Source organism: Microcaecilia unicolor, chromosome 9, assembly GCF_901765095.1.
Source record: "Microcaecilia unicolor chromosome 9, aMicUni1.1, whole genome shotgun sequence".
Classification (NCBI taxonomy): Eukaryota; Metazoa; Chordata; class Amphibia; order Gymnophiona; family Siphonopidae; genus Microcaecilia; species Microcaecilia unicolor.
The window spans coordinates 180451077-180478988 of record NC_044039.1 but is presented as its reverse complement, the minus strand read 5'-3'; the positions used below and the strand labels follow the sequence as shown (position 1 = coordinate 180478988).

At 41.8% G+C, this 27912-nt stretch overlaps 1 protein-coding gene across 1 annotated transcript in view; it reads right to left on the bottom strand.

Moving 5' to 3' along the window:
• The window catches only part of LOC115477722 (nesprin-2-like), a 359728-nt gene that overhangs the window by 130576 nt on the left and 201240 nt on the right, over window positions 1-27912 (bottom strand). Inside the window, exons 52-57 of the mRNA XM_030214775.1 lie at window positions 25156-25360; window positions 17757-17939; window positions 14831-14959; window positions 11038-11192; window positions 8750-8897; window positions 2031-2125 (exon numbers count right to left, since the gene is read on the bottom strand). Of these exons, the coding sequence (XP_030070635.1) occupies window positions 2031-2125; window positions 8750-8897; window positions 11038-11192; window positions 14831-14959; window positions 17757-17939; window positions 25156-25360 (915 nt within the window). The remainder of the gene's footprint in view (window positions 1-2030; window positions 2126-8749; window positions 8898-11037; window positions 11193-14830; window positions 14960-17756; window positions 17940-25155; window positions 25361-27912) is intronic.

Here is a 27912-nt window from a genome sequence, read left to right as displayed (position 1 = left end):
TTGTAATATCCTAGTCCTAAGGGTGTCATTTATAGATCTGTTTTCAATGGCTTATTTTCACTTCAGTCCACGAAATGGTAGAATTCTTTGCCTTTGGACATTAGAATAATAGCTCAGTCCAAATGGTTTAAGAAAGCCCTTAAAACATACTTTTTTCAACTATTTCATACATGGCGTAAGTGCTGATGTCTAAAATAAAGTGCTAAAATGCAGACTTACGATAGTATTCCATAACGGCAATTATGCGCAGATCTGCCGATATGGAATTTGCATTTAATGCCTAGAAATTTAACGCCTAACTTTAGGAAACCTTTACAGAATTACCTCCTGTCCATAAAATAGCTGAATATTATCACTATCTCCCTAATTCCATAAAAGTTACTAAAAACTGTGAGTGGAAATTTGGGTTTGCATTCAATTTGTGTGTGCAATTTAATTGAATGAGCTAATTAGCACAGATAATTGGCTTAACAACCAATTATTGGCACTAATTAGTTTTAATTGAAATTTTATGCGGGAATTGAAAAAGGAGGTGCAGAAATGGGAGGGTCATGGATGGAACGGAGGTGTTCCTAACATTTACGCACATTGGGCCCTTTACCAAACTGCGGTAAAAGGGGGGCCTGCGCTGGCATATGTTTTTGAGGAAATGGCCATGCCTCTGCCTTAAATCCCACAAGGCACTACTGTATATGGGTGGAGGGCAATTCTATAAGGTGCTAACAGTTATGCAGTATACTGGCATATATGCACATCCGTGTGCACATAGGGGAAATAAGTGATGAAAACTCACTTACAAGCTATTCTGTAAATATGTGCACATCTTTGTGGTAATATGAATGAGGGTGGGTAACATGAACGAGGGTGGGCCTGGTGCCCAGGTAAGACAGAGCCACAGAGCAGATGCAGGTAAAGGAAAAGAGTATTTATTAAAGCTGTTAGGTCAGGAGTCCTGTTTCACTCACAGGTAGAAGGAAAAAGGCAACATAAAACTAGTCTGTAAATGTAACAATGTCTTCGTATGGCCTGCTCCTGCAGGGCCACTGTGTTCTTATTGCCTCTCAGTACAACAGCACAGTTTACTTGTCCCTGGTCTGGTTCCTCAAATTACCAGGGAAGTCTCTAGCAATTACTCAGGTCAAGTAGAGCATGGCCTACCTGACTGTAGCAGTTGCAGTTCACATATAAGTGGGGGAGGCATATGCTGTGGGGCGTTGCTGCTTCCCTCTGGGTCTCCTTAATCTAGCTATGGCCTCAGCTTATATACTTCCTGGACCATGCCCTCCTGGCTCCACCCCTTTCCATGTCACTTCCCCCTTGGGCGGGACTATAGATTTTAAGTGGCAATGATGCAGTGAGGGAGTGCTATTAAGGGAGAGGGCCAGCATCCTATAGACTCCCTCAAAATCTTAAGTAGAACATATTTGACAGGTGGGCATACATATGGGTGGAGTCTGAACGTAGCATGGGCAGGACTCAAACGCAGAACTTACGGAATACTATGCACATATCTCTGGAACTTAAGCACTTACTTTTCTTTATAGAATTCTGACATAACTGGTAAATATGCACAAATGCACTTAGGCATGAGCACTGATGCCAGCCACAGAGCTAGTGTAAATGCTTGCACCTATTTTCCGTTATTGAATAGGCACCTAAATATAGGCCTAGTATTATGTAATTGCCCCATAGTGCTAGAGCAGTTAGAGCAATCTTTGTCCAAAATGATCACTCACTGATGGTCAATGCATTAATTCTTTTGTATACTGACTCGTTTGAGGGCTAATGTGTTAGGAACTTGAGCCTAAGGTGGACAGCCATATAACTCAGTTTACAAAATGGGAAGGCCATAATTTTATCACTTTTGAAGCTCTGAGAAATGTATAGTAGAAGCACAATTGCTGACCATATCTTTTTTCTATCATAATAGCACTACAATTGACAAGAAAGTCTCTCCCCCCTCCCCCCCCCCCCCCCCGGAAAAGATATTTCATGCAAGTTACAGGAGTAAAGAGCCCTGTTACACGTACCTGTCTCCTACTTCTCCAGACTCCAGCAGGTGCAGTGCCTTTGTCACATCGGAGTTTAAAATCTGCTGATTTATGAAAATCTCAGCTTGAAACATCTGTAGAAATTGGCAACAATTTACTCACAGTTTGGAACACTTATCAGGCAATGATATTTAAAACAGCATGCTGTAAAATGTAGCTATGTATAATAATTTGCATCTTTAATCAACCTATGGCCATAACAATGGCCCATTGTTTAAAAATGGGACGATCCAAATACCACTGTTAAGACTATGGCTTATGCGAGATCAGATAAACATTCATGGAAATCACATCTATGGTAATGACATTGTGTGAAATTCCATGATGCAGGAAACTTGAGAACAGAAGAACAAAAGAATGGCCATACTGGGTCAGACCAATGGTCCATCTAACCCAGTATCCTGCTTCCAGCTGTGGCCAATTCAGGTCACAAGTACTTGACAGAAACCCAATTAGTAGCAACATTCCAGAATCCCAAAGAGTACAAAGATTCTGGAACTCCAAAGAGTTCCATGCTACCATCCCAGGGCAAACAGACTATGGCCTTTTCCTCCAGAAACCTGTCCAAACCTTTTTTAAACCCAGATACGTTAACCGCCGTTATCCTCCAGCAACAAGTTCTAGAACTTTGGAAATACTTTTAAAACAAATAGGAGGAAATATTTTTCCACTCAAAAATAGTGAAAAAAATATTTCCTCCTATTTTTCCATGCAGTTTCATTGAGTCACCCCTGGTCTTTGTACTTTTTGAATGAGTGAAAACATTCCACACCACTCAGGATTTTGTAGACTCAATCATTTCCTCCTCAGCTGCCTCTTTTCCAGGCTGAAAAGCCCTAACCTCTTTAGCCTTTCCTGACATGGGAGAAACATTTGGTTTCTGAATGTGGGAGGGCTTCTAGTTATTTGAGGGATAGGACAGAATTTCTAGGAGTTCTTTACTGTGAGTATTATGCTCCAATGATGCATAGCAATTAGCCCTCCCCTCGGCCAAGTGTTTCAGACTGAAGCGTTTTGCATAGTTCTGTTTTTGAAGTTGTGCTGAGTCTGTGAAATTCCTTACCTTTTGAACTGAGGAAAATTCAGGATTATTATGGATTCAGGCAAAGGTTAAAAATCCAGGAGTAAATAGTCAGTTGGCAGCGGTCAGCTTTTTTTTTTTGGCCACCACCCGCAATATCCCCAAATATTCAATGTCAGGCTATGCTGGCTAAGTGCGATATTCAGAACTTAACTGGATACAGACAGGACTGTGTTTCATGCAGTCCTCTTTAAGTGCTGAATTTCGGCACTTAAACGGATATTTCGGCGCCAATCTCTAGGTGTGCTATATAGAATCCGAGGGTATCTGGTTGCCAATGAAAATGCCAGTCAGGAGCCTCTCCTGTGTGTTTAAATCACTTTGAATATCAACCTCCTGTTTGAGAGGGACGACTGATTGATTATGGTTCATGTCTGAGGAAGCAGTTTTTGAATGTTGGGTTTGTGGATTTTATTTTGTTTTCATACTGGGAGATTTTCATGCATCCTTTATTAGGAATACCCTGAAAACTTAATCTTTGATCTTCACTACAGTCACTGAGGGCTACCTATAGGTCTAGACATTTAAAATTATTCCCATATTCAGCAACACTCAATATCCATGCATAGCTATTGCTAGAACTATATGTGTATATTATATGTACAGACATCAAAAATCTGTGCTTTTATCTGTAAAGCTACAAATTGAAGTGCAGAATATCGGTATTATTTATACAGTATATACAATTTGCTAAGGTGCTCCAAGTTATACCATCTGAGTCAACCCCCTAATTCTATACAAGTTGTTAAAATTGTGCGCGCAAATTTGGGCACGTGCCCAATTTAATTGAATAACGATCCAATTAGTGCCAATAACTGGCTCTTTAACAAGCAATTATTGGTGCTAATTAAAATTAATTACATGCATGTGACTAAATTTTATGCACGTCCTGGAAAAGAGGGCACGGAATTGGGAGGTTCATAGGTGTTCCGGGGCAGAACAAGGGCGTGGAGTTGAGTTACACGCACAATTAGAGAAAAAGGGAGTTCTGCGCATCAGTTTTGGTGGGGGCATTTGCATCATGTTTTCATTGGTGCAAATGGACGTGCCTAAATTTACGTGCAACCCCTGCACTTAAGCACTATTCTATAAGCCACGCTAACTTTAGAGGTGTCTTATAGAATAGAGCTTAAGCGTTTTTTTTTGTCTATACAGTTAAAGGGTTACGGATCAAGAAAGGGATCTGGGTGTCGTCGTCGATGATACGCTGAAACCTTCTGCTCAGTGTGCTGCTGCGGCTAGGAAAGCGAATAGAATGTTGGGTGTTATTAGGAAGGGTATGGAGTCCAGGTGTGCGGATGTTATAATGCCGTTGTATCGCTCCATGGTGCGACCGCACCTGGAGTATTGTGTTCAGTACTGGTCTCCGTATCTCAAAAAAGATATAGTAGAATTGGAAAAGGTACAGCGAAGGGCGACGAAAATGATAGTGGGGATGGGACGACTTTCCTATGAAGAGAGGCTGAGAAGGCTAGGGCTTTTCAGCTTGGAGAAGAGACGGCTGAGGGGAGATATGATAGAAGTGTATAAAATAATGAGTGGAATGGATCGGGTGGATGTGAAGCGACTGTTCACGCTATCCAAAAATACTAGGACTAGAGGGCATGAGTTGAAGCTACAGTGTGGTAAATTTAAAACGAATCGGAGAAAATTTTTCTTCACCCAACGTGTAATTAGACTCTGGAATTCGTTGCCGGAGAACGTGGTACGGGCGGTTAGCTTGACGGAGTTTAAAAAGGGGTTAGATAGATTCCTAAAGGACAAGTCCATAGACCGCTATTAAATGGACTTGGAAAAATTCCGCATTTTTAGGTATAACTTGTCTGGAATGTTTTTACGTTTGGGGAGCGTGCCAGGTGCCCTTGACCTGGATTGGCCACTGTCGGTGACAGGATGCTGGGCTAGATGGACCTTTGGTCTTTCCCAGTATGGCACTACTTATGTACTTATGTACTAAGGGAATTCTGTACACTTAGCATTAACACATATGTACCCACTGCACATGTAAATGTTTAGAATAGTAGGAAGGATTTCTGCTGCTTATGTGAGTATTTTAAAAAGAGAGTTGCCAAAGAAGCAGAAGGAGCCTTCAAGAATGGGGGCGTCACAGGTGTACTGTGCAGTCCTAGTATTTTAAAAAGACACATAAGCTCCTCTGTGTCTTTGTAAAATAGATTCTAGACACAGGCCTACTTGCTCTCTTAAATGTTATTTATTTATTTAAAATTTGTAAACCACCTAAAACTAGGTGGTTTCAGACATCATTGTACAAAGACTGTACATATCAGAATACACTATGACAAGTTCCTCATAATATATAAAATTATAAAATTACCATCCACGTGTATAGCGGACTGTACATATATCGCTATATTTTTATGTATTTATTTATTAGCATTTATTTACCGCCTTTTGGAAAGAATTCACTCAAGGCAGTGTACAGTAACAATAAATGAAACATAAGCAATAGACAATTACAGCAGTAAAAATATTCAAATAAGAATACAAAATATGGCATAGTACACTACTTACAATGTCAACACAATATATAATAGAACATTTTAATAGACAGCATAGGGTATAAGCAAAGATGGAACATACAGATAGGCGAGAGAATAAGAGGAGTTAGAAAATAAGGTGACTAATTTAAAGAAAGTTGCACATGAGGTCAGAGAGATGATTAAATGTTATCTCAGCTAGAGTAGGAGTGGATAAACATGTTCTGCTACAGTATGTGCAGCCTGTGTCACTCCTTGTGTGTGTGAGTGAGACTAACAAGTGGAGGAGTGGCCTAATGGTTAGTGCAGCGGGCTTTGATCCTGGCAACCTGAGTTCAATTCCCACTGCAGCTCCCTGTGACCTTGGACAAGTCATTTATTGTATTTATTTTATTGCATTTGTACCCCACATTATCCTACCTTTTTGCAGGCTCAATGTGGCTTACAGAGTAGGGTTATGATAAAGTCAGTACATGGTTTAAATACAGTTGATCATAAGCTGATGTTGGATAGGTTGTGTGAGAAGTGATTTAGGTGTGCTTGGGTGGTTTGGGGGATGATTTGTATCATTGAGGGTGACTTTTGTAAGCTTTGTTAAAGAGGTGTGTTTTCAGAGCTTTGCGGAAGCTGGTTAGATTGTTCATGGTTTTCAGGGCCTTAGGTAATGCATTCCAAAACTGTGTGCTTTTGTATGCAAAGGTCGTAGCGTAAGCCTGTTTGTATTTCATTCCTTTGCAGCTGGGGAAATTCAGATTGAGGAATTTGCGGGCTGATCTTTTGGCGTTTCTGGGCGGTAGGTCCACTAGGTTTAGCATATAGAGTGGGGCATCTGCGTGAATGATCTTGCCCCAGGTACCAAAAAACTTAGATTATGAGCCCTCTAGGGACAGAGAAAGTACCTGCATATAATGTGTACAGCACTGTGTACACATTATACTGTCTAGCAAAGCTATAAAAAATGATTAGTTATAGCAGTAGTTACTTCTTCCATTAAAGGTCTGGTTGAAGAGTCAACCTTTCACCTGCTTCCTGAAGTAGAGATAGTCTTTTGTTAAGCTGAGCCTTTCAGGGAGTGCATTCCAGAGTGCGGGGGCTATTCCGGAGAAGGCTCACTTGTGGGTATCACATCATGTAATGTATTTTAGAGAGGGTGTGGTAAGGGATGGCCCTTGGGAGAACCTTAGTGTCACTGGAAGTGTGTAGAGGGTCATCCTGTTCTTCAAGTACTCGGGGGGCTATTTCTTTTAAGGGTCTTGAAGATCAGACATAGAGATTTAAATTTAGCACTGTATCGTACTGGTAGCCAAAGAAGGTTTTGCAAAGATGATGTGATGTGGTCATGTCACTTGCAATCTTCTATTAGTCTTCCTGCAGCGTTCTGAATCAGTTGGAGCTGGTGCGGACCCTTTGTAGTCAGACCATTGTAGAGTGCATTACAGTATATTGACATTTATACAATGTTATTTTTAAAAAAGTACTTAGGGGATATTTTGCATGGCACCAAATACCTGTTTACCAACTATCAAGCTCAGTATATTTACTGCATATACAACTCTTATTGTCTCATAAATGGTTAGTATGTCCTAGGACAGAAATTAAATTTAAAATTTGCAAATCCAGAAATCTCCATGCATATCAATGTATAGGCATTATTTCCACTGAATTTCCTTTGCCTAAGGAACTAGGGGGCATATTTACTAAAGGGAATTAAGCCCTTAACATGCGCTAACAGAGGTTACGCATAAACATATGAAGGAGTTCTGTGGTAATACACCTGTTAGAGTGTGGTAACTCGTGTGTTAGATAATTATTCTGGGAGAGGGCATGGCATGGGCATAGAAGCATTAGAGCTTCCTACTTAGGAGTCGCTAACTGCTCCTGCTTTAAATCCTAGCAATTGCCACATGACTTGCATTAATAATACCCTTAAAAGAAAAGCATTAGATGTGCAGTTAACATGCACTAAGAACATAAGTATTGCCATACTGGGACAGACAGAACCAAAACACAGAGTCCACACTCACTGTTCATCAATGCATCATACATCCACTTATGATCTCCCATCCCCCATAATTCCACATTACTCATACATTTACTCACAGAAATATGTACACCATATGCCTTTGTGTCTTAACACTGCCCTTAAGCTTCCCATTGTCTCCTCCCAATGTCTCAATGTTGATGTCCCATTGTGATATTCCTAATGATAATTCGATTATCTCGCATAACTTATAACCAAGTTGTAACAAATGTATTTTCATTATTCTTATCTTATTGTAAGCCACACTGAGCCCGCAAAGAGGTGGGAAAATGTGGGATACAAATGCAAACAATAAATAAATCCATCAATTCCAGCATCCTGTTTCCAACAGTGGCAAATCCAGGTCACAAGTACCTGACAAGATCCCAAAACAGTACAATACATTTTATGCTGCTTATTGTAGAAATAAGTAGTGGATTTTTTCCTTAAGGAAGCCATCCACACCTTTTTTAAACCACGCTAAGCTAACCGCTTTTACTACATTCTCTGGCAATGAATTCCAGAGTTTAATTACACGTTGAGTGAAGAAATATCTTCTCTAATTTTAAATTTACTACTTTGTAGCTTCATTGTGTTACCCCTAATCTTAGTATTTTTTGGAAAGAGTAAACAAGTGATTCACGTGTACCTGTTCCACTCCACTCATTATTTTATAGACCTCTATCATATCTCCCCTCAGCCATCTTTTCTCCTAGCTGAAGAGCCCTAGCCGCTTTAGTCTTTCCTCATAGGGAAATTGTCTCATCCCCTTTATCATTTTTCATCCCCCTTCTCTGTACCTTTTCTAATTCCACTATATCTTTTTTGAGATGTGGTGACCAGAATTGAACCCCAAATCCTAAGAACATTTAGTTAACATGCCCGTGGATTCGGAACAGCTATTTTTAAAGAGATTAAGACTTCTTTTACAAAGCCGCGCTAGCGATTCCTGCGCGTAAATGAGAGGAAGCTCATTCAATTCCTATGGCCTTCCTCTCATTTTCCATATGGAAATCGCTAGTGCGGCTTTGTAAAAGAAGCCCTAAATGCTGTACTGTTCTCTGAGCAGTGTCTCCGGTTTAGTACATAGTGGCATTACCTCACATATCATCTGCTGCTGCTGAAGTACTTCAAATTTTCCAGCAATATCCACTGACAGACCATCTTCCATCTTCTTTAGAAACTTCATCCAGTTTTCATACTTCTGATCAAAATTCATTTTCTCTATCTGAATTCTTTGAAGCTCACTGCAGACAAAAACAGATCAAATAATAGTAACAAATGTTCTCATAAGTTAAACATTTACCCCCAGGTTCTATATAGTGCTCCTAGAGATCCACCCCCAAATCAAAGCAGATTCTATAACAATGCGCATAATTTAACAAGATTAACAAGTTAATGAGCGCTGATAACAGCACTTTACAATAATGAGCATTAATTAGAATTTACGAGCACAACTCGCTAAGCCTATTCTGTAACGAAGTGATCTGAACTTCTAATGCACGCAGGCAAAAAGGGGCATGGTTTAGGAGTTTCGTGGGCATTCTGAAATTTACACATATATTTATAGAATACTGGCCAGTGTGTGTACATCTATGTGCTGGGATTTTCACAACATTTTTGTTGGTGTAAATGGATGTGCGTAGTTTTAGGTGCTGAGATAGCAACTAAGCGGATTCTATAATTGAGGCCTAAATCTAGGCACTGATTATAGAATATGCTTAGTCAGCACTGATTTCAGCGCTGTTTTTTTAGGCACCATATATAGAATCTCCCCGTTCATCCCTCTAGAGAACCTCCTAGCTTTTCTCCTGATCTTCAAAGAGCTGGCATTGGGTTATCTGAGCAGAAGGTAGGAAAGGCATTCTGGGGTAATTTAAATGCATAAGTGGCCTCTTATAGAATACTGTCTAGTGGAAAAGCACATGTCAGATTTGATGGTGCATAAACGCATGGGTGGCTTTTGGGTGTACCATAACCAGAGTGCCCAGGTATGCAAGTAAATTATAGAATTCTATCATTTACATGCTAACAACAAGAGCGGGACTTGGGGTTGATTGTGTCCGAAGACCTTAAGGTGGCCAAGCAAGTGGAAAAGGCAATGGTCAAAGTCAGTAGGAAAAAAGAGGTGATAGTGTCCTTGCATAAGTCTCTGGTGAGGCCCCATTTGTAGTACTGATTGCAATTCTGGAGACCACATTTACGGAAAGATATAAACAGGATGGAGTCGGTCCAGAGGATGGCTACAAAATTGATAAACGGTCTCTGTCATAAAACATATAGGGAGATGTTTTATGGACCTCAACATGTATACACTGGAAGAGAGGTGGGAGCAAGGAATATGATAGAGGCATTTAAATACCTCAGTGGCATTAATGTACAGGAGGTGAGCCTTTTCCAAATGAAGGAAAACTCTGGAATGAGAGGGCATAGGATGAAGTTAAGAGGAAATAGGCCTAGGAGCAATCTAAGAAAATACTATTTCAAGGAAAGGGTGGCGGATGCACGGAATGGCCTCCTAGTGGAAGTGGTAACGATGAGGACTGTGTCTGGATTTAAGAAATCATGGGACAGACAGGTGGGATCACTTAGGAAAAGGAGGAGCTAGTGGTTACTGAGGAAGGGCAGACTGGATGGGCCATTTGGCCCTTATCTGCCATCATTCTATATTTCTATGTTTCTAACTAGATGGCTATAGGGCTGCTGAAGTCATCACACATCTCTATCTCTCCTTCATGGAATATTAGCCTAAAAGGTGAAATATGCCAGCCAGAAAGCTGTAAATAAGCGCTCACACAGGAGATACAAGCATAACTTATAGTGCATGATTCCCACCTACACTCCACCCAGACTCTGCTTATATGTACACCCATCTGTCAAATTTGCACCAGGTAAGATATACATGTATTTATAGAATAGCAATTAAATGGAATTTTGGTATTTACATTTGTATCTACACACATACATGCTATTATTCTAATCTTTGACACATCTAATCAGCGTGTAAATGTTAGCACCCATTTTAGCACCCATTTTAAAGAATTAGCTCCTTGGAGGGTTACTTTTAGAACAGGGGGTCTGCAAGCAAATTTTCAAAGGGGAAGCATCCCCATGCAGTCTCTCTTTGAAAATTCAGGGCTGGCCCCACAGGTACTTCTCTACCCAGGAGACATTGCATCTGCAAAGCTGATGCTGTAAAATAAACATGAGAATTTCAAAATAAAATCCTCATGTACTGTCTATCAGCTCGGCCCTCCCCCTGCCCTTGCCTCTCTGATAAATGTATTTGACCCAGCGAGAGGAAGGGCAATTGCTTAGTTACCAGGGTAAAATCATTTAAAAATTGTCCAACCCCCACCTCTAATAAGGATTCATTTGTTTCCTCACCTGCATCGTTCCAAGGCAGTTGCTATCTTCTGAGTCCATTGTCTGTTCAGGTTCTGTAGGGCCTTTGTGGAGATGTCACTGAGCGGAAGTCTGAAACTTTTCTCATTTAAATTCTCAATATCAGGGGAAAGTGCAACGAGTGCGAGCAAATGGGCCTGTGAATGAAGGACAAACACATTCAGTGCCAGAAAGACTGTTAAAGTACCTTGTCTAGTAATAATTGTTAGCTTCATACATAAGGGCACTTTTAATAAAGTGCATTAAGCAGTTAACATGCAAATTAGAGTGTGCTGTTCCCACAGCACCATGACAGCATGTGTTAATTCCTGTGTTACCTGCAAGTTGTGTTAGGGAGCGAGTTATGACTGGAAAATGGGCATGGACCAGGGGCGGACTAACAGTGATCTGGGCCTCCAGGCAGTAAGGGTCATTGGGCCCCCCTGACTGCTGCCCCCCCCCCCTACTGCCACCCCCTCCCACACACTACAGTTCCTCAAGCCTCAGTGGGCCCTTCCAAGTCCTACCTTGAAGGGCTCTAGCGGTCTAGTATATTTTTGGGAGGCAGGAATGAACCCCAATCTTTTCTGCCCACTACTGATATTCTTCCTGGTGCTGTCGTGTTTTCTTGTAGGTCTTGACAGTCTCACAACACTGCGCAGGGAGTCTCGTTAGCCATTTTTAAAACATGGTGGCACCAAGCAGAATATCAGTAGTGGGCAGGAAAGAGTGTTGTTCTTTCCTGCCCCCACAGAGACCACCAGGGCCGTTCAAGGTGGGACTGGGAAGGGCCCACTGAGGCTTGGGGGGCTGTAGTATGAGGTGGTGGGAGGGGGAGATCTTCTGGGTCCCCCTAGAACCTCTGGGAACTTGGGAACTGCCCGGTTGCCCAAATGGTCAGTCCACCCTTGGTGTGGACTGCACACTGCAGTTAGAGTTACTTACAATACGCTTTCACTTGTGCTGTTAAGAACAGGTGCACTTACTGCCTTCTCAAAAGACATTCAGAGCATTCACGCAAATTTTTATTACAGTTTTTGTGTATTGTAAAGTACATTTCAGTGCAATAACTGCACACAATGTGCTGGGCATGCTCCCAACAGTTAGCAAACGCCTTTACATTTACCACGTGCTAACTTTTGCTGCTAAAGTGCAGGGTACAAAAACTTACTACTCTATCCAGCTCATTTTCGAAAGAGAAGAGCGCCCATTTTCCTACAGAAATCGGGAGATGGGCGTCCTTCTCTCAGGGTCGCCAAAATCGGCATAACCGAAAGTAGAATTTGGGTGCACTCAACTGCTTTTGGTCGCGGGGATGACCAAAGTTCAAGGGGGCGTGTCAGCAGTGTACTGAAGGTGGGACGGGGGCGTTAATAGATGGGCGTCCTCAGCCGATAATGGAAAAAAGAAGGGCGTCCCTGACGAGCATTTGGCCGACTTTACTTGGTCCCTTTTTTTTCAAGACCAAGCCTCGGAAAGGTGCCCGAACTGACCAGATGACCATCGGAGGGAATCGGGGTTGACCTCCTCTTACTCCCCCCGTGGTCACCAACCCCCTCCCACTCAAAAAAAAAATTAAAACACATTTTTTTCCAGCCTCTATGCCAGCCTCAAATGTCATACCCAGCTCCATGACAGCAGTATGCAGGTCACTGGAGCAGTTTTTAGTGGGTGCAGTGCACTGCAGACAGGCGGACTCATGCCCATCCCCCCCCCCCCCCACCTGTTACACTTGTGGTGGTAAATGGGAGCCCTCCAAAACCCACCCGAAACCCACTGTACCCACATGTAGGTGCCCCCCTTCAACCATAAGGGCTATGGTAGTGGTGTAGAGTTGTGGGTAGTGGGTTTTGGGGTGCTCAGCACACAATTATGCAGCTGGGAGCAATTTGTGATGTCCACTGCAGTGCCCCCTAGGGTGCCCAGTTGGTGTCCTGGCGTGTGAGGGGGACCAGTACACTACGAATGCTGGCTCCTCCCGTGACCAAATGCCTTGGATTTGGTTGTTTTTGAGATGGGTGTCCTCGGTTTCCATTATCGGTGAAAACCGAGGTCGCCCATCTCTAAGGTCGACCTAAATGTTGAGATTTGGCCGTCTCCGACCGTATTATCGAAACCAGAGATGGACGTCCATCTTGTTTCGATAATACGGGATGCCCCACCCCTTCGCCAGGACGTCCTTAGAGATGAGCGCCCTTAAAGATGGGCGCCCCGTTCAATTATGCCCCTCTATGTCACCTATGCGTTCTTCTGTAAATATGAGACTACCATGCACAGCGTGTACTTACAAGGGGGCATACACATGGGTGGTGCATGAGTAGAGCTGCCATGTATGCGCTTAATTTACAGAATCCTGCAAGTTATGTGCATCCCTGCTCTATGGCTGTGTGAGGGTGTACATGACACAGTAGCATGCATCCCTAGAAACACTCCCTCACTGAGATTACAGTTCAGCCACCTTTCAGCAGGTGGTGCTAATCTACTCAGATTGAGGCTGTTAGAGGGGTGGAACTCAGGTCAGGAGGGTGTTAAATGCCCTGACTCAGTGAGAGAGTGAGGCCCCAAAACAGAGGTTTCTAAGAGAGAGAGAGAGAGAGAGAGAGAGAGAGAGAGAGCAGGAACCTGAGTGCAGAGGACTCCAAGAATCCTGTAATTGCCAGCAGGCAAAGCTTGAGTGAGGTAAGAGAAGTTTCCTTCAACCTTGAAGCTAAGCGAGTGAATGTTAACTAACCCTGTGGAGTGTATAAGAGAGAGACTGCAAGAGCCTAAGTTAAGAAGAAGTGACTGTATATTTACCCTGTGAAGCTAGTGTCTGGGACAAGGTGCAAAAATCCTTAACCAAGAGGGAAAAGTAGTCTTTATTGAAGTGTGGAACCTGTCAGGGACAAGGTTCCAGGATTATGTGTAAGAGACTTCATTGAGCGTGAAAAGCCTGTAAGGAAACAGGCCTGTTTAGGTTCCCTTTTTGTAAGAATAAAGCCTTTCCTTTTGACATTGCACTGCCCTCTATCTGTATGTTTTGAGAACTGCATGCCTTGCTGTCACTCACATTACCACAGGCTGGTGTAAGTAAGGGCATCTAAATGTAGGGTGTGATGATACTGGTTATGCTAGTATTCTAGGTTCTATCAGAGAGTAAGCTCCTTCTGTGCGGCCTCACGGCACCTAAATGGAAGCATCCAATTATTGAATTACCCCCTTCTGCATTTTTATTTCCTGGTGTATGATTTTGATAGTGCACTTCATAGGACAAAGGTACAGTAGATTAATTTTAAAAATATTGCTGTTTCAGCATGCCCAATATCTCTGGTGAGCTCCATAGTGCAAGATTACAATTAAAATATCTGCAATTAGCAGATATTGGCACACAGCTACACCAAACGCAGCAAAAATACTTTGGCAACAAATTTTTTAGCATGGCAACTCAAGAAGCGCAAAATGCGCAATAATATTTCAGCTATCTTAGATACCAATGGCACATTGTTCACTTCTGATGAGGAGATTCAAAGAGAATTTGTTGCCTTTTATATCTCCTTGCATTGTGACTGACTTGACAAGCCTTTTCTAAACTTTCCTAATATATACCTAACAATCACTTATTAAAACCATTTCCAAGTGTTCAATCACTGTACGTCAATGCTCCTTAACGCTTAATGTGAAAAACAGCTGTAAAGGATTCTCCTCTGCCTGCCATGTGCTGCAGAGGACTCCGAGCACAAAACTCTTCCATCATACTCCTGCATCAGCAATAATTCACATCCAGATTCATGCAGTACTCGCAGGGATGACCACTTACCATGAATGGTTCTGGGGTATCATCTTTATCCTGCAAATAGAGTTCATCGAGATCATCTGAAGAGGTTTTCACATGGGCTTCTATCGTTTTGAGGCATTGGTTGAACTCCTCAAGCTGATTTATCGTGAACTAGAAGAGAGAATTTAGAAAAACAATGTTTTACGCGCTTACATCATTTAGAATGAAGATAGATATTCTTCAGCCATTGCCATCCTTTAGAACGTTACGACACTCATTTTGCTCTATACCCCAATATTTATAGCAAATAAGAATAATGCAGTTGGGTTAGTTTTAAAGCTGGCAGGGATCACTTTTTTTATTAAATGCTAGCTGTGGTATTTAAAAAATATGTATACTCAGTGCCACTATATGGATACCCCCAGATTCTATATAAGTCGCAAAGGTTAGGTGCCAAATACTGAGCATGGATCCCAGATCCACACAGAAAATAATTAGTGCCAATTTAACTGCTTGTTAACCCCAAAGATTAAATAATTACAGCTTGTTAATTAATTGCATACATCTGGCTGTGCACTATTCTATAACACTGTGCAGCTAAACTGGCTCTTGTGCAACTCAAAAGGAGGTATGGCCTTGGGAGAAGCGTGGGCGGATCAGGGGCGTTCAGAAGATTTAGATGCAGTGTTATGGAATACCAGAGATCCATGCCAAATTTGCACGTCATGATTTAGACTAGTTTTCACCAAGCGTAAATTCTCTTGACCAAAGTTGAGCGCAGGAACCCACGCTAAGCATTATTTTATAAAGTGTGCTCATTCTGGAGTCAGGGGAGGGGTTTATTTATTTATTTATTAGGATTTATTTACCGCCTTTTTGAAGGAATTCACTCAAGGCAGTGTACAGTAAGAATTAATCAAACATGAGAAGTAGGCAATTAGAGCAGTAAAAATATTCGAACAATACAAAGTATGGCATTGTATACTGCTTGCAATGAACACAATATGTACTAGAACATTATAATTGGTAGTGAAGGGTAAGGCAAAGTTGTAACATACAGATGAGTAAGAAAGTAGGAAGAATTAGAAAGGAAGGTGATTGATTTGAAGAAAGTTGCACTTGAGGTCAGAGAGATGGTTAAATATTATTTCAGCTAGGGTAGGAGTGGTCGAATGGACTTAAATGTTTAAGGCTAGATTCTATATATCATGCCTAAGAAACTGGCAACAAAATAATACACCTAGGCGTATTTTATAAACCACGTCTAAATCTAGGTGTAGTTTATAGAATATGCCCAACACTGGTTATCTGCAATTATATATATTTACTGCCATGTACGCCAATGAAAACCCGGTGTAAATGATGAGCCTAAATTACATGCGGAACGGGCATATTCTATAAAAGTGAACGTAAATTCTAGGAACGCCTACGACCTGCCGATAGCCATGCCCCCTTTTCAGATCCACGTCTTAAAATTTACACACATCACTTTATAGAATATGCCTAGACACTTGTGAGTTTAAATTCTAATTAATGCCAACTAGTGTCAATAATTGCTTGTTAAGTTCAATTATTGGCGCCGATTGGCTTCTTAAGCTAATAAAATTGTGCGCGAATCCAGAATATGACCAGATTTGCGCGTGGAACTCAAGTCGCACTATATAGAATCTGGGAGTTAGGGGTAATAATTAGTCCACAGTGAGAGGTGGGTTGTAAGCTACTCCCAAATACGGGCTGAACTAAACCTGATACTTAATGCCGGGCCATGCACTGAATATCCAGGTATGAGTGCTGACCTGGAAGTTAACCAGGCATTGATTGATATCAGACCAGTGCCCAGTTTATATGGTGCAGTAAATTAGAACAGCCTGGGATGGTAAGCGGCTTTGTAAGCTGTTCCCAGCCACAGGTCGAACCAACCCCAGATATTCAATGCCAGGGTATGTGCAGCTCCCGCCCCTAAATATCTGGGTATGTGCGATATTCACACCAGTGTCCGGTTAACTTGGTGCTTAAACTTAGGAAAGCCTTCTGCTGTCCCAACTTTATGTACTTGGTTAGTGGATTGAATAACGCCGCTAACCGGCTAGGTGATGACACTGCACAAGCTCCAACCCCAGGATTCTCCTAATAAAGCTAGTTAGGGAATGGCTGGTTTGCAGAGATATTCATCAGCACTCCTGGCAGCTGGCTAGCTCAGCAGGGAGTGCTGCCCGATTAAACCCTTTTAAATACTGACCCCTTAGAGCAGCTGCTATATGTATAAGACTGCTTCAGTTTCGTGTTCAGTATGCTTTAGCTCGAACATATAAACCTCTATCACAGTGCATTATCACACTGTGTATAATATGCTTCTCTTCAATTTAAAACCAGTTTTACGTACAATTCTTGTCACACTATGCTTTCTTTTTTTTTTTTTTGAACATTAATTTTTTATTGAAAGTTTATGGAGATATTACAAACATCAAATGCAATACACCACCGAGCAAGTCGTGAACTTTTTAGTTTCTTCCAGCTAAAGAACTTTACCCCAGCAATCCTTCCTCTACACACTATGCTTTCTTTTTCGAACAACACCATCTATATGAAACACAAATCTTTGCCTCGTCCTGGAAATACTAATGCGTAAAAACAGAAAACTATGAGAATCTTGGAATCTTAGGTAATTGATGAAAACATGTTTTCAAATAATTGAGAGAAACGAAGTTTAAGAGGGGATACCCATGTAAGGGAGCACTTCAGAACTATATTTTGTCCAAGAAAATATGACACAAGAACAGTACAGTCTCACAAAGTCTTTGTGAAGCAGCAGAGCCAGCTATTCCCGCTGGTCCAGATAGAAGAGTCTATGATTTCAGTACAGTACAACACTGACTAACGGTTAACTACTACTACTACTTATCATTTCTATAGTGCTACTAGACGTACGTACGCAGAAGGTTAACTGAAGAGCTCAGATATAATGTACCTTGAATTCATTTGATTTTTCAGACAATCTCCTTTCCAGATCAAATATCCTTTGGGATGAGCGCAGTCTGTCTGAAAGGACAATATCTGGTGCCATTGGACCTGCCTCTTTTACCAGCTGGTCTACCAACTCCGAAATCTGGAGGAAGGTCATTTTTACATTCTGAAGTTTCTGTTGAAGATCCTGTTAAGATTGGAAAGAACAATAGCATCTTAGTTCTGCACTTAACAGCAATTTCATTTCTTTATTGTGCTTGAGTTATTTCACGTGGCCTCTTAACTGTCCCCCTTTGCGTGTGTTGTGAAAGCTGGCATTTATATCTGTAAGTGGTGCAAATATACAGTGGGGGAAATAAGTATTTGATCCCTTGCTGATTTTGTAAGTTTGCCCACTGACAAAGACATGAGCAGCCCATAATTGAAGGGTAGGTTATTGGTAACAGTGAGAGATAGCACATCACAAATTAAATCCGGAAAATCACATTGTGGAAAGTATATGAATTTATTTGCATTCTGCAGAGGGAAATAAGTATTTAATCCCTCTGGCAAACAAGACCTAATACTTGGTGGCAAAACCCTTGTTGGCAAGCACAGCGGTCAGACGTCTTCTGTAGTTAATGATGAGGTTTGCACACATGTCAGGAGGAATTTTGGTCCACTCCTCTTTGCAGATCATCTCTAAATCATTAAGAGTTCTGGGCTGTCGCTTGGCAACTCGCAGCTTCAGCTCCCTCCATAAGTTTTCAATGGGATTAAGGTCTGGTGACTGGCTAGGCCACTCCATGACCCTAATGTGCTTCTTCCTGAGCCACTCCTTTGTTGCCTTGGCTGTATGTTTTGGGTCATTGTCGTGCTGGAAGACCCAGCCACGACCCATTTTTAAGGCCCTGGCGGAGGGAAGGAGGTTGTCACTCAGAATTGTACGGTACATGGCCCCATCCATTCTCCCATTGATGCGGTGAAGTAGTCCTGTGCCCTTAGCAGAGAAACACCCCCAAAACATAACATTTCCACCTCCATGCTTGACAGTGGGGACGGTGTTCTTTGGGTCATAGGCAGCATTTCTCTTCCTCCAAACACGGCGAGTTGAGTTCATGCCAAAGAGCTCAATTTTTGTCTCATCTGACCACAGCACCTTCTCCCAATCACTCTCGGCATCATCCAGGTGTTCACTGGCAAACTTCAAACGGGCCGTCACATGTGCCTTCCGGAGCATGGGGACCTTGCGGGCACTGCAGGATTGCAATCCGTTATGTCGTAATGTGTTACCAATGGTTTTCGTGGTGACAGTGGTCCCAGCTGCCTTTAGATCATTGACAAGTTCCCCCCTTGTAGTTGTAGGCTGATTTCTAACCTTCCTCATGATCAAGGATACCCCACGAGGTGAGATTTTGCGTGGAGCCCCAGATCTTTGTCGATTGACAGTCATTTTGTACTTCTTCCATTTTCTTACTATGGCACCAACAGTTGTCTCCTTCTCGCCCAGCGTCTTACTGATGGTTTTGTAGCCCATTCCAGCCTTGTGCAGGTGTATGATCTTGTCCCTGACATCCTTAGACAGCTCCTTGCTCTTGGCCATTTTGTAGAGGTTAGAGTCTGACTGATTCACTGAGTCTGTGGACAGGTGTCTTTCATACAGGTGACCATTGCCGACAGCTGTCTGTCATGCAGGTAACGAGTTGATTTGGAGCATCTACCTGGTCTGTAGGGGCCAGATCTCTTACTGGTTGGTGGGGGATCAAATACTTATTTCCCTCTGCAGAATGCAAATAAATTCATATACTTTCCACAATGTGATTTTCCGGATTTAATTTGTGATGTGCTATCTCTCACTGTTACCAATAACCTACCCTTCAATTATGGGCTGCTCATGTCTTTGTCAGTGGGCAAACTTACAAAATCAGCAAGGGATCAAATACTTATTTCCCCCACTGTACATATATGTTGCAAGAGTGGCACTTACACATCTATTTACCAGCTCTTATATGTGTAAAGCCCCATGTGGTGCTGCTCTTCCATGTCGGGTCCTTCATGTGATAGTGCTTGTTAAATAAATCTTCAATTGCACTTTCTGAGATCTCCTTGGTTTTGTGCGGAAATCCTCAGTCATCCCTACTCTTTGTTCACGTTGCTCTTCCTTCAACATGTCTTTCTAAAATGGTTGTTGTTGGATGCACTGGCAAATACATGTGTATTTTCTGGCGTTTTAATATATATTTTACAAAACATTCCTCTGTCAGCAGAGCCTTTTGTAAAATATTTATGGAATGGCGAACATTCCGATTCTTACCTAGACACGCTATAGAAAATTAGGCTTTAGGAGTCCTTTTACTAAAAGGCATGAAGCAGTTATCGCATGAATTAGCGTGTGCCGCTGTTACTGCACTGGCAGGACAGCTGGCATGTGCTAATTTGCTCATTAAAGGAGGGGCGTATTAGGGGCAGAGAATCAGCATGGACTGCACACTGCAGGGCACTGTTCAGTGTGGTAACGAAAGGGAAGTTGATAGTTCAGATAATATCAGTACAGGGTCGGGTACTAGCCAAACTAGGCCCAGAGAAGAAAATCAAGGAAAGTTGCCCAAATACCTGAATGATTTTGTTATTTACTAAGAAAAGGTTAAAAAAAGGTTTGGTGTGTGTGTTGTGAATGGATGGTATATGTGAGGTTGAGTAAAATGTCAGGGTGACATTTATTAAGAGGGGACAAATGTGAGGAGGTTTAAAAAATAAATTAAAGTGGATATGATGGACACACTCCCAATAATTACCATAAGCCTTTGCACTTACTGCTTGTTAATATTTGCTATTAAATCGTGATAAGTGCAAAAACTTACCACATTTTTAGTAAAAGGGCCCTAAAGTCTTGTATAGTAGCAAAATATCCCTCCAGACTAGAGACATGCACTGTCTGGTTAGATTAGATCTGGTCTCAAGGACTTTTACAAGAGACAGCAAATAAGCAGAAAGCATTGAAGAGCACAGCTTGTTGTATTAATCACGGCAACATGTATCATTTTTCCTTGGGAGTTTATCTCTGCCCTTCTCTAGAAGGGCCTTTCAACTAGTAGCTATAGTGACTGATCCGCAGGTCGTGCCAGATTTCAAGTACAACACTGTGCTTATTCTTGTTCTACACTGAGGAAGGAAACATGCTGTAGATAGTACATTCTAATTACACAGAGGAGCTTTCTGTTATATTTTCGTAACTACAGTATTCTTGCAAGAACTTGCAGTTTGTGTAGAAACATTTATTTAGCAAAATTTATAGCCCACCCATCTGAGCGGATTACAATAAAACACGCACAAATCAGCAGCATACATCATAAAAATAAAACAAACAGAACTCTTCCCCCACCCCCACCCCCCGAGTAGATTCAATAAATGGAACTCAAAAATTGGCACAGAAAAAAAAATCGGCATTCAAAGATGAGCATCCATTGTAGAATAGCATTGAGTGCCGATTTTGGCAGCCAAATTTGGGCACCACGAGTTAAGCCTGCTGAAACCGGGTGTAATTCCCGACGCCCAATTTGGGCACACATCCCCAGTATTCTATAACACTGTGCACAACTTTTAGGGCTGCCCATGATCCAAAAATGCACCTCCCATGGTCACGTCCCCTTTTGGGTTGCACACATTGTTATAGAATATGCGCAAAAATCCTAAATCGGTGCCAGTTATCGGCACGCTAGCCAATTTAGTTGGACGCACATCTTAGACCGGCGCCCAATTTTGGGTGCCATATATGGAATCTGGAGATTGATGCTGCATCTGTGGTAATACACTATTATAATGGCAGTTCACACAAGTTAACTACTGCCCCATGCCTTTTGTCTCCTCAAAACAGATTTATAACATCTGATATTTTAGTAGATAATCCATTGCCTACAGTTAGTGATAACAGTGAAAACATTACTTGATCTTCCCACTAGCTACCTCAATATAGGCAATTGGTGAGATATCAGAGATGCTCTGAAGGAGGACACATTTGAACCCAGTAAATGTCACTGTACCATCACCTCATTCACCCAGTGCTTTTCATCAGCACACAGTATATAAAGAGCCCAAATTCATAAAAATAGTACAGCACATGGGTGTGAGGCAAGTAGAGTCAAAATCAATACAATAAATGCCTGGTTATAACAGCCATGGCAGACAGTCTGATTTGGACCCTCATTTGCATCTCCCTGTACTCTGATCGTAGTCCCTGTTCCCCTCATGGCAGGCGAAGGGCAGCCCTTTTCCCAGGTTTTCATCTTACACTTCTATTTCAGTCATTTTTTCTACTGCTAAGGGGCTTTTTACCTAGGGTACGGTAGCGGAATTCAAGCATGCGTGGGATAAACATAAAAGAATCCTGTTCAGAAGGAATGAATCCTCAGAAGCTTAGCCGAGATTGGGAGGCGGGGCTGATGTTTGGGAGGCAGGGCTAGTGCTGGGCAAGACTTCTACAGTCTGTGCCCTGAAAATGGCAGATACAAATCAAGGTAAGGTATACACAAGAAGTAGCACATATGAGTTTATCTTGTTGGGCAGACTGGATGGACCGTGCAGGTCTTTTTCTGCCGTCACCTAATATGTTACTAAGAGGCATATTTTCAAAGCACTTAGCCTTCCAAAGTTCCATAAGTTTCTATGGAACTTTGGAAAGCTAAGTGCTTTGAAAATGAGCCCCTATGTTACTACCGTGTTTCCCCGAAAATAAGACACTGTCTTATATTAATTTTTGCCCCCCAAAATGCACTAGGTCTTATTTTCAGGGGCTGTCTTATTTTTCGGGGAAACATCGGGGTTGGATCAGGGTTGGCCCGCCCGCCCTCCGTCGCTCCCGGAACTAACCTTAAATGCCTCCTTTCACCTTCGCAGCAAGCAGCAGCAGGGCAGGCCACTTCTTCCTTCCATGTCCCGCTCTCGCCTGACGTAATGTCCGCGAGGGTGGGGCACGGAAGGAAGGAGAGGTCTGCCCTGCTGCTGCTTGCTGTGAAGGTGAAAGGAGGCGTTTAAGGTTAGTTCCGGGAGCGACGGAGGGTGGGTGGAGGGGGGGCCCAGCGACCTCAGGTGGGGGGGCGGCCCGGGGGCGGCCTTGTCCAGCTCTCGGCGGCCCTGCTTTCAAACAAAAATTTGCTAGGTCTTACTTTCGGGGGAGGCCTTATATCTACCAATTCAGGAAAACCTCTACTAGGTCTTATTTTGGGGGGATGTCTTACTTTCGGGGAAACAGGGTATTTAAATGCCCCTCTCACTACTCCTGGAGGCAAGACATAAGCTACCGCACACTGGAAACCGTCTAGTGCAATCTCTGTGCACCAGGGAGGTTCAACAGAACAGAAGTTTAATAAATGGTAAAATGTGTGTGTGTTGTGATTTGTGTTTGTGTTCTCCATTTATAACTTTGGAATGGCCAACCTTAGACACACCAAACTTTGTGTGAGATAGGTTTTTCAGAGGATATCTAATTTTTCCACATAATTTGGTTAGGGAGGGCATGTACATGAGAGGGGAAAAGATGCCAGGTTTGTGAATTGGCCACTGTTAGAAACAGGATGCTGGGCTTGATGGACCTTTGGTCTGTCCCAGTATGGCAATACTTATGTGATTAGAAATGCAAGCATTTTGTGTCTTTGTGTTCCCTTAGTTTTTGTAGGCTGAATGATTTGGGGGAGCACAAGAGAGAGATCAAGGTTAGCTAGAATATTGCACTTTCTTTTTCAGTGTTTTAAGAGACAGATTTATAAATTAGCTCTTCTGAAACAGTCTGGCTCAGCAAAGAAGCAATATCTCCAGGTGAGCTCAGGCAAACTGACTCAGGTTAATGTTTAACAAGTAGCTTATTCTGGAAAGAGTGTGTTCAGGGTCAGGGAATATATGTGACAGCTGGGAGCTACTTTACTGAGATTACAGATTACTAGAAATATTGACAAATACCACAAACTATGGCTTCTGGAATAAGAGAGATTAGAAAACATTACCATAGTTTATAAATAAGACCAAGACTGAAGCAGTTTATAGCTGCTTTGCTAAACAACAAAATCTGCAAGGTTATGAAAGGTGTTACAACTAGAGGCTGCTGATGCTAGACCAACAGATGTATGGTCTACCAAAACAGCTGTCTTTATCAGGAAAACTTCTAGCTCTTGTGAATTCAAGCCTAATTTACAGCGTGACCTTGAGAAAGTTGTCATGAGATCTACGCAACATTAGACTTATGCAAATTGTGCGCATTAATTTATGTAGCAAATTGAGGGCATTAGTTAACGTATGCATTACCCCCCTGGATTCTATATAGTGCTGAAATCCAAGTGGATTCTATAACAGCGCACATAACTAAATTGGCATAACATGTTGATAACAGCAATTAACAAGCATTAATGAACACTAATTGGAAATAACTAGAATTTGCGTGCACAGCTCGCTAAGCGTATTCTGTAACGCACTGCACCTAACTTCTAAGGCGCGCAGACAAAAAGGGGTGTGGTTATGGGCAGGGAAATGCGCGTTTCGTGGATGTTCTGAAATTTACGCACTTAGTTATAGAGCATGGCCCAATCCGCCTAAATCTACACATCGGGATTTATGTCATGTTTTCGTTGGCGTAAATGGATGCGCATAGTTTTAAGCACTGAAATAACAACTAAGCACATTCTATATACAGTGCCTAAATCTAGGCATTGCTTATAGAATACGCTTAGGTGGAAATGTTTTCCACATGGGTTTTTAGGCGCCATATATAGAATGCCCCCATATGTGTCAACATTACCACTAAGCAGCTCTACGTGATTTGATGTTGGGCTCAGAATGTCGCAGGTGCCATTTTAAAATTGGCAGCTGGATCAGCAGGAGGCAGACTAGTTCTCTCCTGCTGCTGAGGATGTGAAGACTCTATGCAAGTGGTACCTGGGGGTCTGGGACAGCTCTTGGAGACTTCTGGTAGGGAAAGAAAGGGGGGGGGGGGGGGGGCTACTGCATTTTGCTCCTTGGAGAGGTGCATAATTTGTTCTTTCAGTACTGGGTTGGATGTCTGAGAGACAGGCATTATTCTACCAAGGTCAAATTATGTCAGTGTATAAATCTATCAAATCTTTACACTTCTCCTTAAGGATGCAACTAATAAGGGTGTGCAATCATGAAATCAAACAACTGTTATTTTAAATGTTATTTCTAATCTGAAACAGAAAAACGACCACATTTGATATCAGCTTTGCATTTTATAGCATGCTCTCTTAGAGATGAAAATTAAAAAAAAAAAAAGGCTAAAATAAAACAACTACAAAAACTATTTCCCCGTACAATTCCCCCTTAATTTTAACTAGATGCTATCTAAAAATAAATGAATGTCATGTTTGCCCATATTAGTTTTCTGCTATGGCCATGCATATACTTCTGGTGTATTCACATACATGCACATCCTGTATCCTTTTCCTCAAGGTTTCCATCATATTGTCTTCTGAAACATTACTGCTTGACAGTTGGCTGTACTCTTCTTCAAGTTGTTCCAGTCTGAATGCTGCTGTAGTGTATAAATCAGTATAGTTCTCCAAAAGCTGCAATAGAGCCTTTGCTGACTGTAGCTCTTTTGCCGTATCTTGATTTATTTGAGTCCACCTGCCAATAGTCAATAACAGTAGTCAATAAGGAACTTTTTCTCATCACATTCCACACCCATTCTGTGGATAAAAGATCACATCAAACTTTGTATCACAGCATACCTTAAAAATTAACAAACATTCCTTACTCTGAAAAGTGTACAAGTTCATAAGCCTTGTCATACTGGGACTAAAGGTCCAGCAAGCCCAGTATCCTGTTTCCAACAGTGGCCAAAGCAGGTCACAAGTACTTGGCAAGATCCCAAAAGAGTAAAACAGAATTTTTTCTATTTAGCCCAGTAATAAGCAGTGGATGTTGCCCCTGTCCACCTTAATAATGGTTTATGGATTCTTCTTTTGGGAAATTATCCAAAACCTTTTTTTAAACCCTGCTATGCTAACTACTTTTACCGCATTCTCTGGCAATGAGTTCCAGAGCTAAATTACATCAGTAGACATTTAAAACAAATCGCAGAACATATTTCTTCATTGACTTCACTGTGTGCCCCCTAGTCCTTGTACTTTTGGAAAGCGTAAACAAAAAATAAATGTCCACCCATTCCACTCAGGATTTTATAGACCTCTATTCTACCTCTGCTCAACCATCTCTTCTCCAAGTTGAAGAGCCCTAGCCGCTTTAGCCTTTCTTCATAGGGAAGTTGTCCCATCCCTTTTATTATTTTTGTTGCCCTTCTCTGTACCTTTTCTAATTCTGTTATATCTTTTTTGAGATGGGGTGACCAGAACTGCACACAGTATTCAAGGTGCAGTCACACCATGGAGTGATACAAAGGCATTATAATATTCTCATTTTTGTTTTCCATTCCTTTCCTCATAATTCCTAACATTTTATTTGTTTTCTTAGCTGCTGCAGCTGCATTCTGAGCAGAGGGTTTCAATGTATCATCAACGATGACACCTAGACCTGGGCTGTGGCTCTTACCTCTGGATTATATATATGGTGCCCAAAGTTGCACACCCAACCTTATAAGAACATAAAAATAACCATACTGGGTCAGACCAATGATCTATCTAGCCCAGTATCCTGCTTCTAGCAGTGGCCAATTTAGGTCACAAGTACCTGACAGGATCTCAAATAGTAGCAAGATTCATATTACTGATCCCTGGGACAAGAAGGCTTCTCATGTCTATCCCAATAGCAGACTATGAACATTTCCTCCAGGAACTTGACCAAACCTTTTTTAAACCCGGATAAAATAACCGCTGTTATCACATCCTCTGGCAATGAGTTCCAGAGCTTAGCTATTCGTTGAGTGAAAAAATATTCCTCCTGTTCGTTTTACAAGTAGTATCATGTAACTTCCTTGAGTGTCCCCTAGTCTTTATACTTTTTGAAAGAGTAAAAAATCAATTTACTTTTACCCGTTCTACACCTTGGGCGTGCTTCCAAGATACGTGTGCAAATATATTGGATAATGAGCTCTGAAACATCAGTAATCGGGTGCTAACAACCAGTTACTGATATTAATTTGCGATCATTAAAATTTACGTGCACATCTGGATGCAAGCTATTATATAAGGCATGGTGCCTAACTCCCAAGGCGCATATCTCAAAAGGGGGTGTGGTCATCGACTTTTCAGGAGTGTACCGAAATGTTGTGCATTGAATTACAGAATACTGCCTAAGCACGCCTAACTAGGGCACCAGCATTTACACCAGGTTTCAGTAGGCATAAGTCCAGCGCCCAAAAGATAGGCGCAATATCCACGCTAAACACTTAAAGCGTGTGCCATCTATAAAATAGCACACGCTTTAAGTGCTGAATTTGTTGGCACCGAATGTTGAGTACCATTTCCAGAATTCCCCCCTCAGGATTAGATTCTATATATCACACCTAAAAAATTGGCACGAAACAAAATATGCCTAGGCATATTCTATAAAGTACAACTAAATTGAGGCGTACTTATAAAATAGCCTAAATTTCCACACAGTTTATAGAATATACCAAGCGCTCATCTGTGTGACTAAATTTAGTCGCGGGCAGTTACACCAAGTAAAACTTGGTGTAAATGCAGACACCTAACTTATGCGTGGACCAGGTATATTCTATAACAACACACATAGATTTTAGAAACACCCACGAACAGCCCATTCCATGCCCATGGCCACGCCCCCTTTTCAACTTTGTAACTTAGTACATAAGTACATATGTCACTTGGCACTTATTCACATTAACCCCTGGATTCTAAATAGGGTACCCAAATTTTGGTGCTGATCTCAGAAATGCACTCAAATTAGTCAATTAGGTGCTAACAATCAATTATTGGGGTTAACTAGAATTAGCTGGCACTTAATTGGCACCAAATTGGATTTGTGCATGCATCCACCCTAATCGCTATTCTATAACATCCATGTCTAAATTTCATAGCGCACAACTGAAAAGGGGACATGGCCATGGGCGGTTCAGGAGCATGCTCAGAAATTAGGCACGATGTTATAGAACACTTGGATTTGTGTGCCCAACTGCCATCAGTTCGGTGCGAAGATTTACAACAGATTTCAGCAGGAGTAAGTCTTTGGGCTCGATATTTAGATCGTGGGAGTTGGCT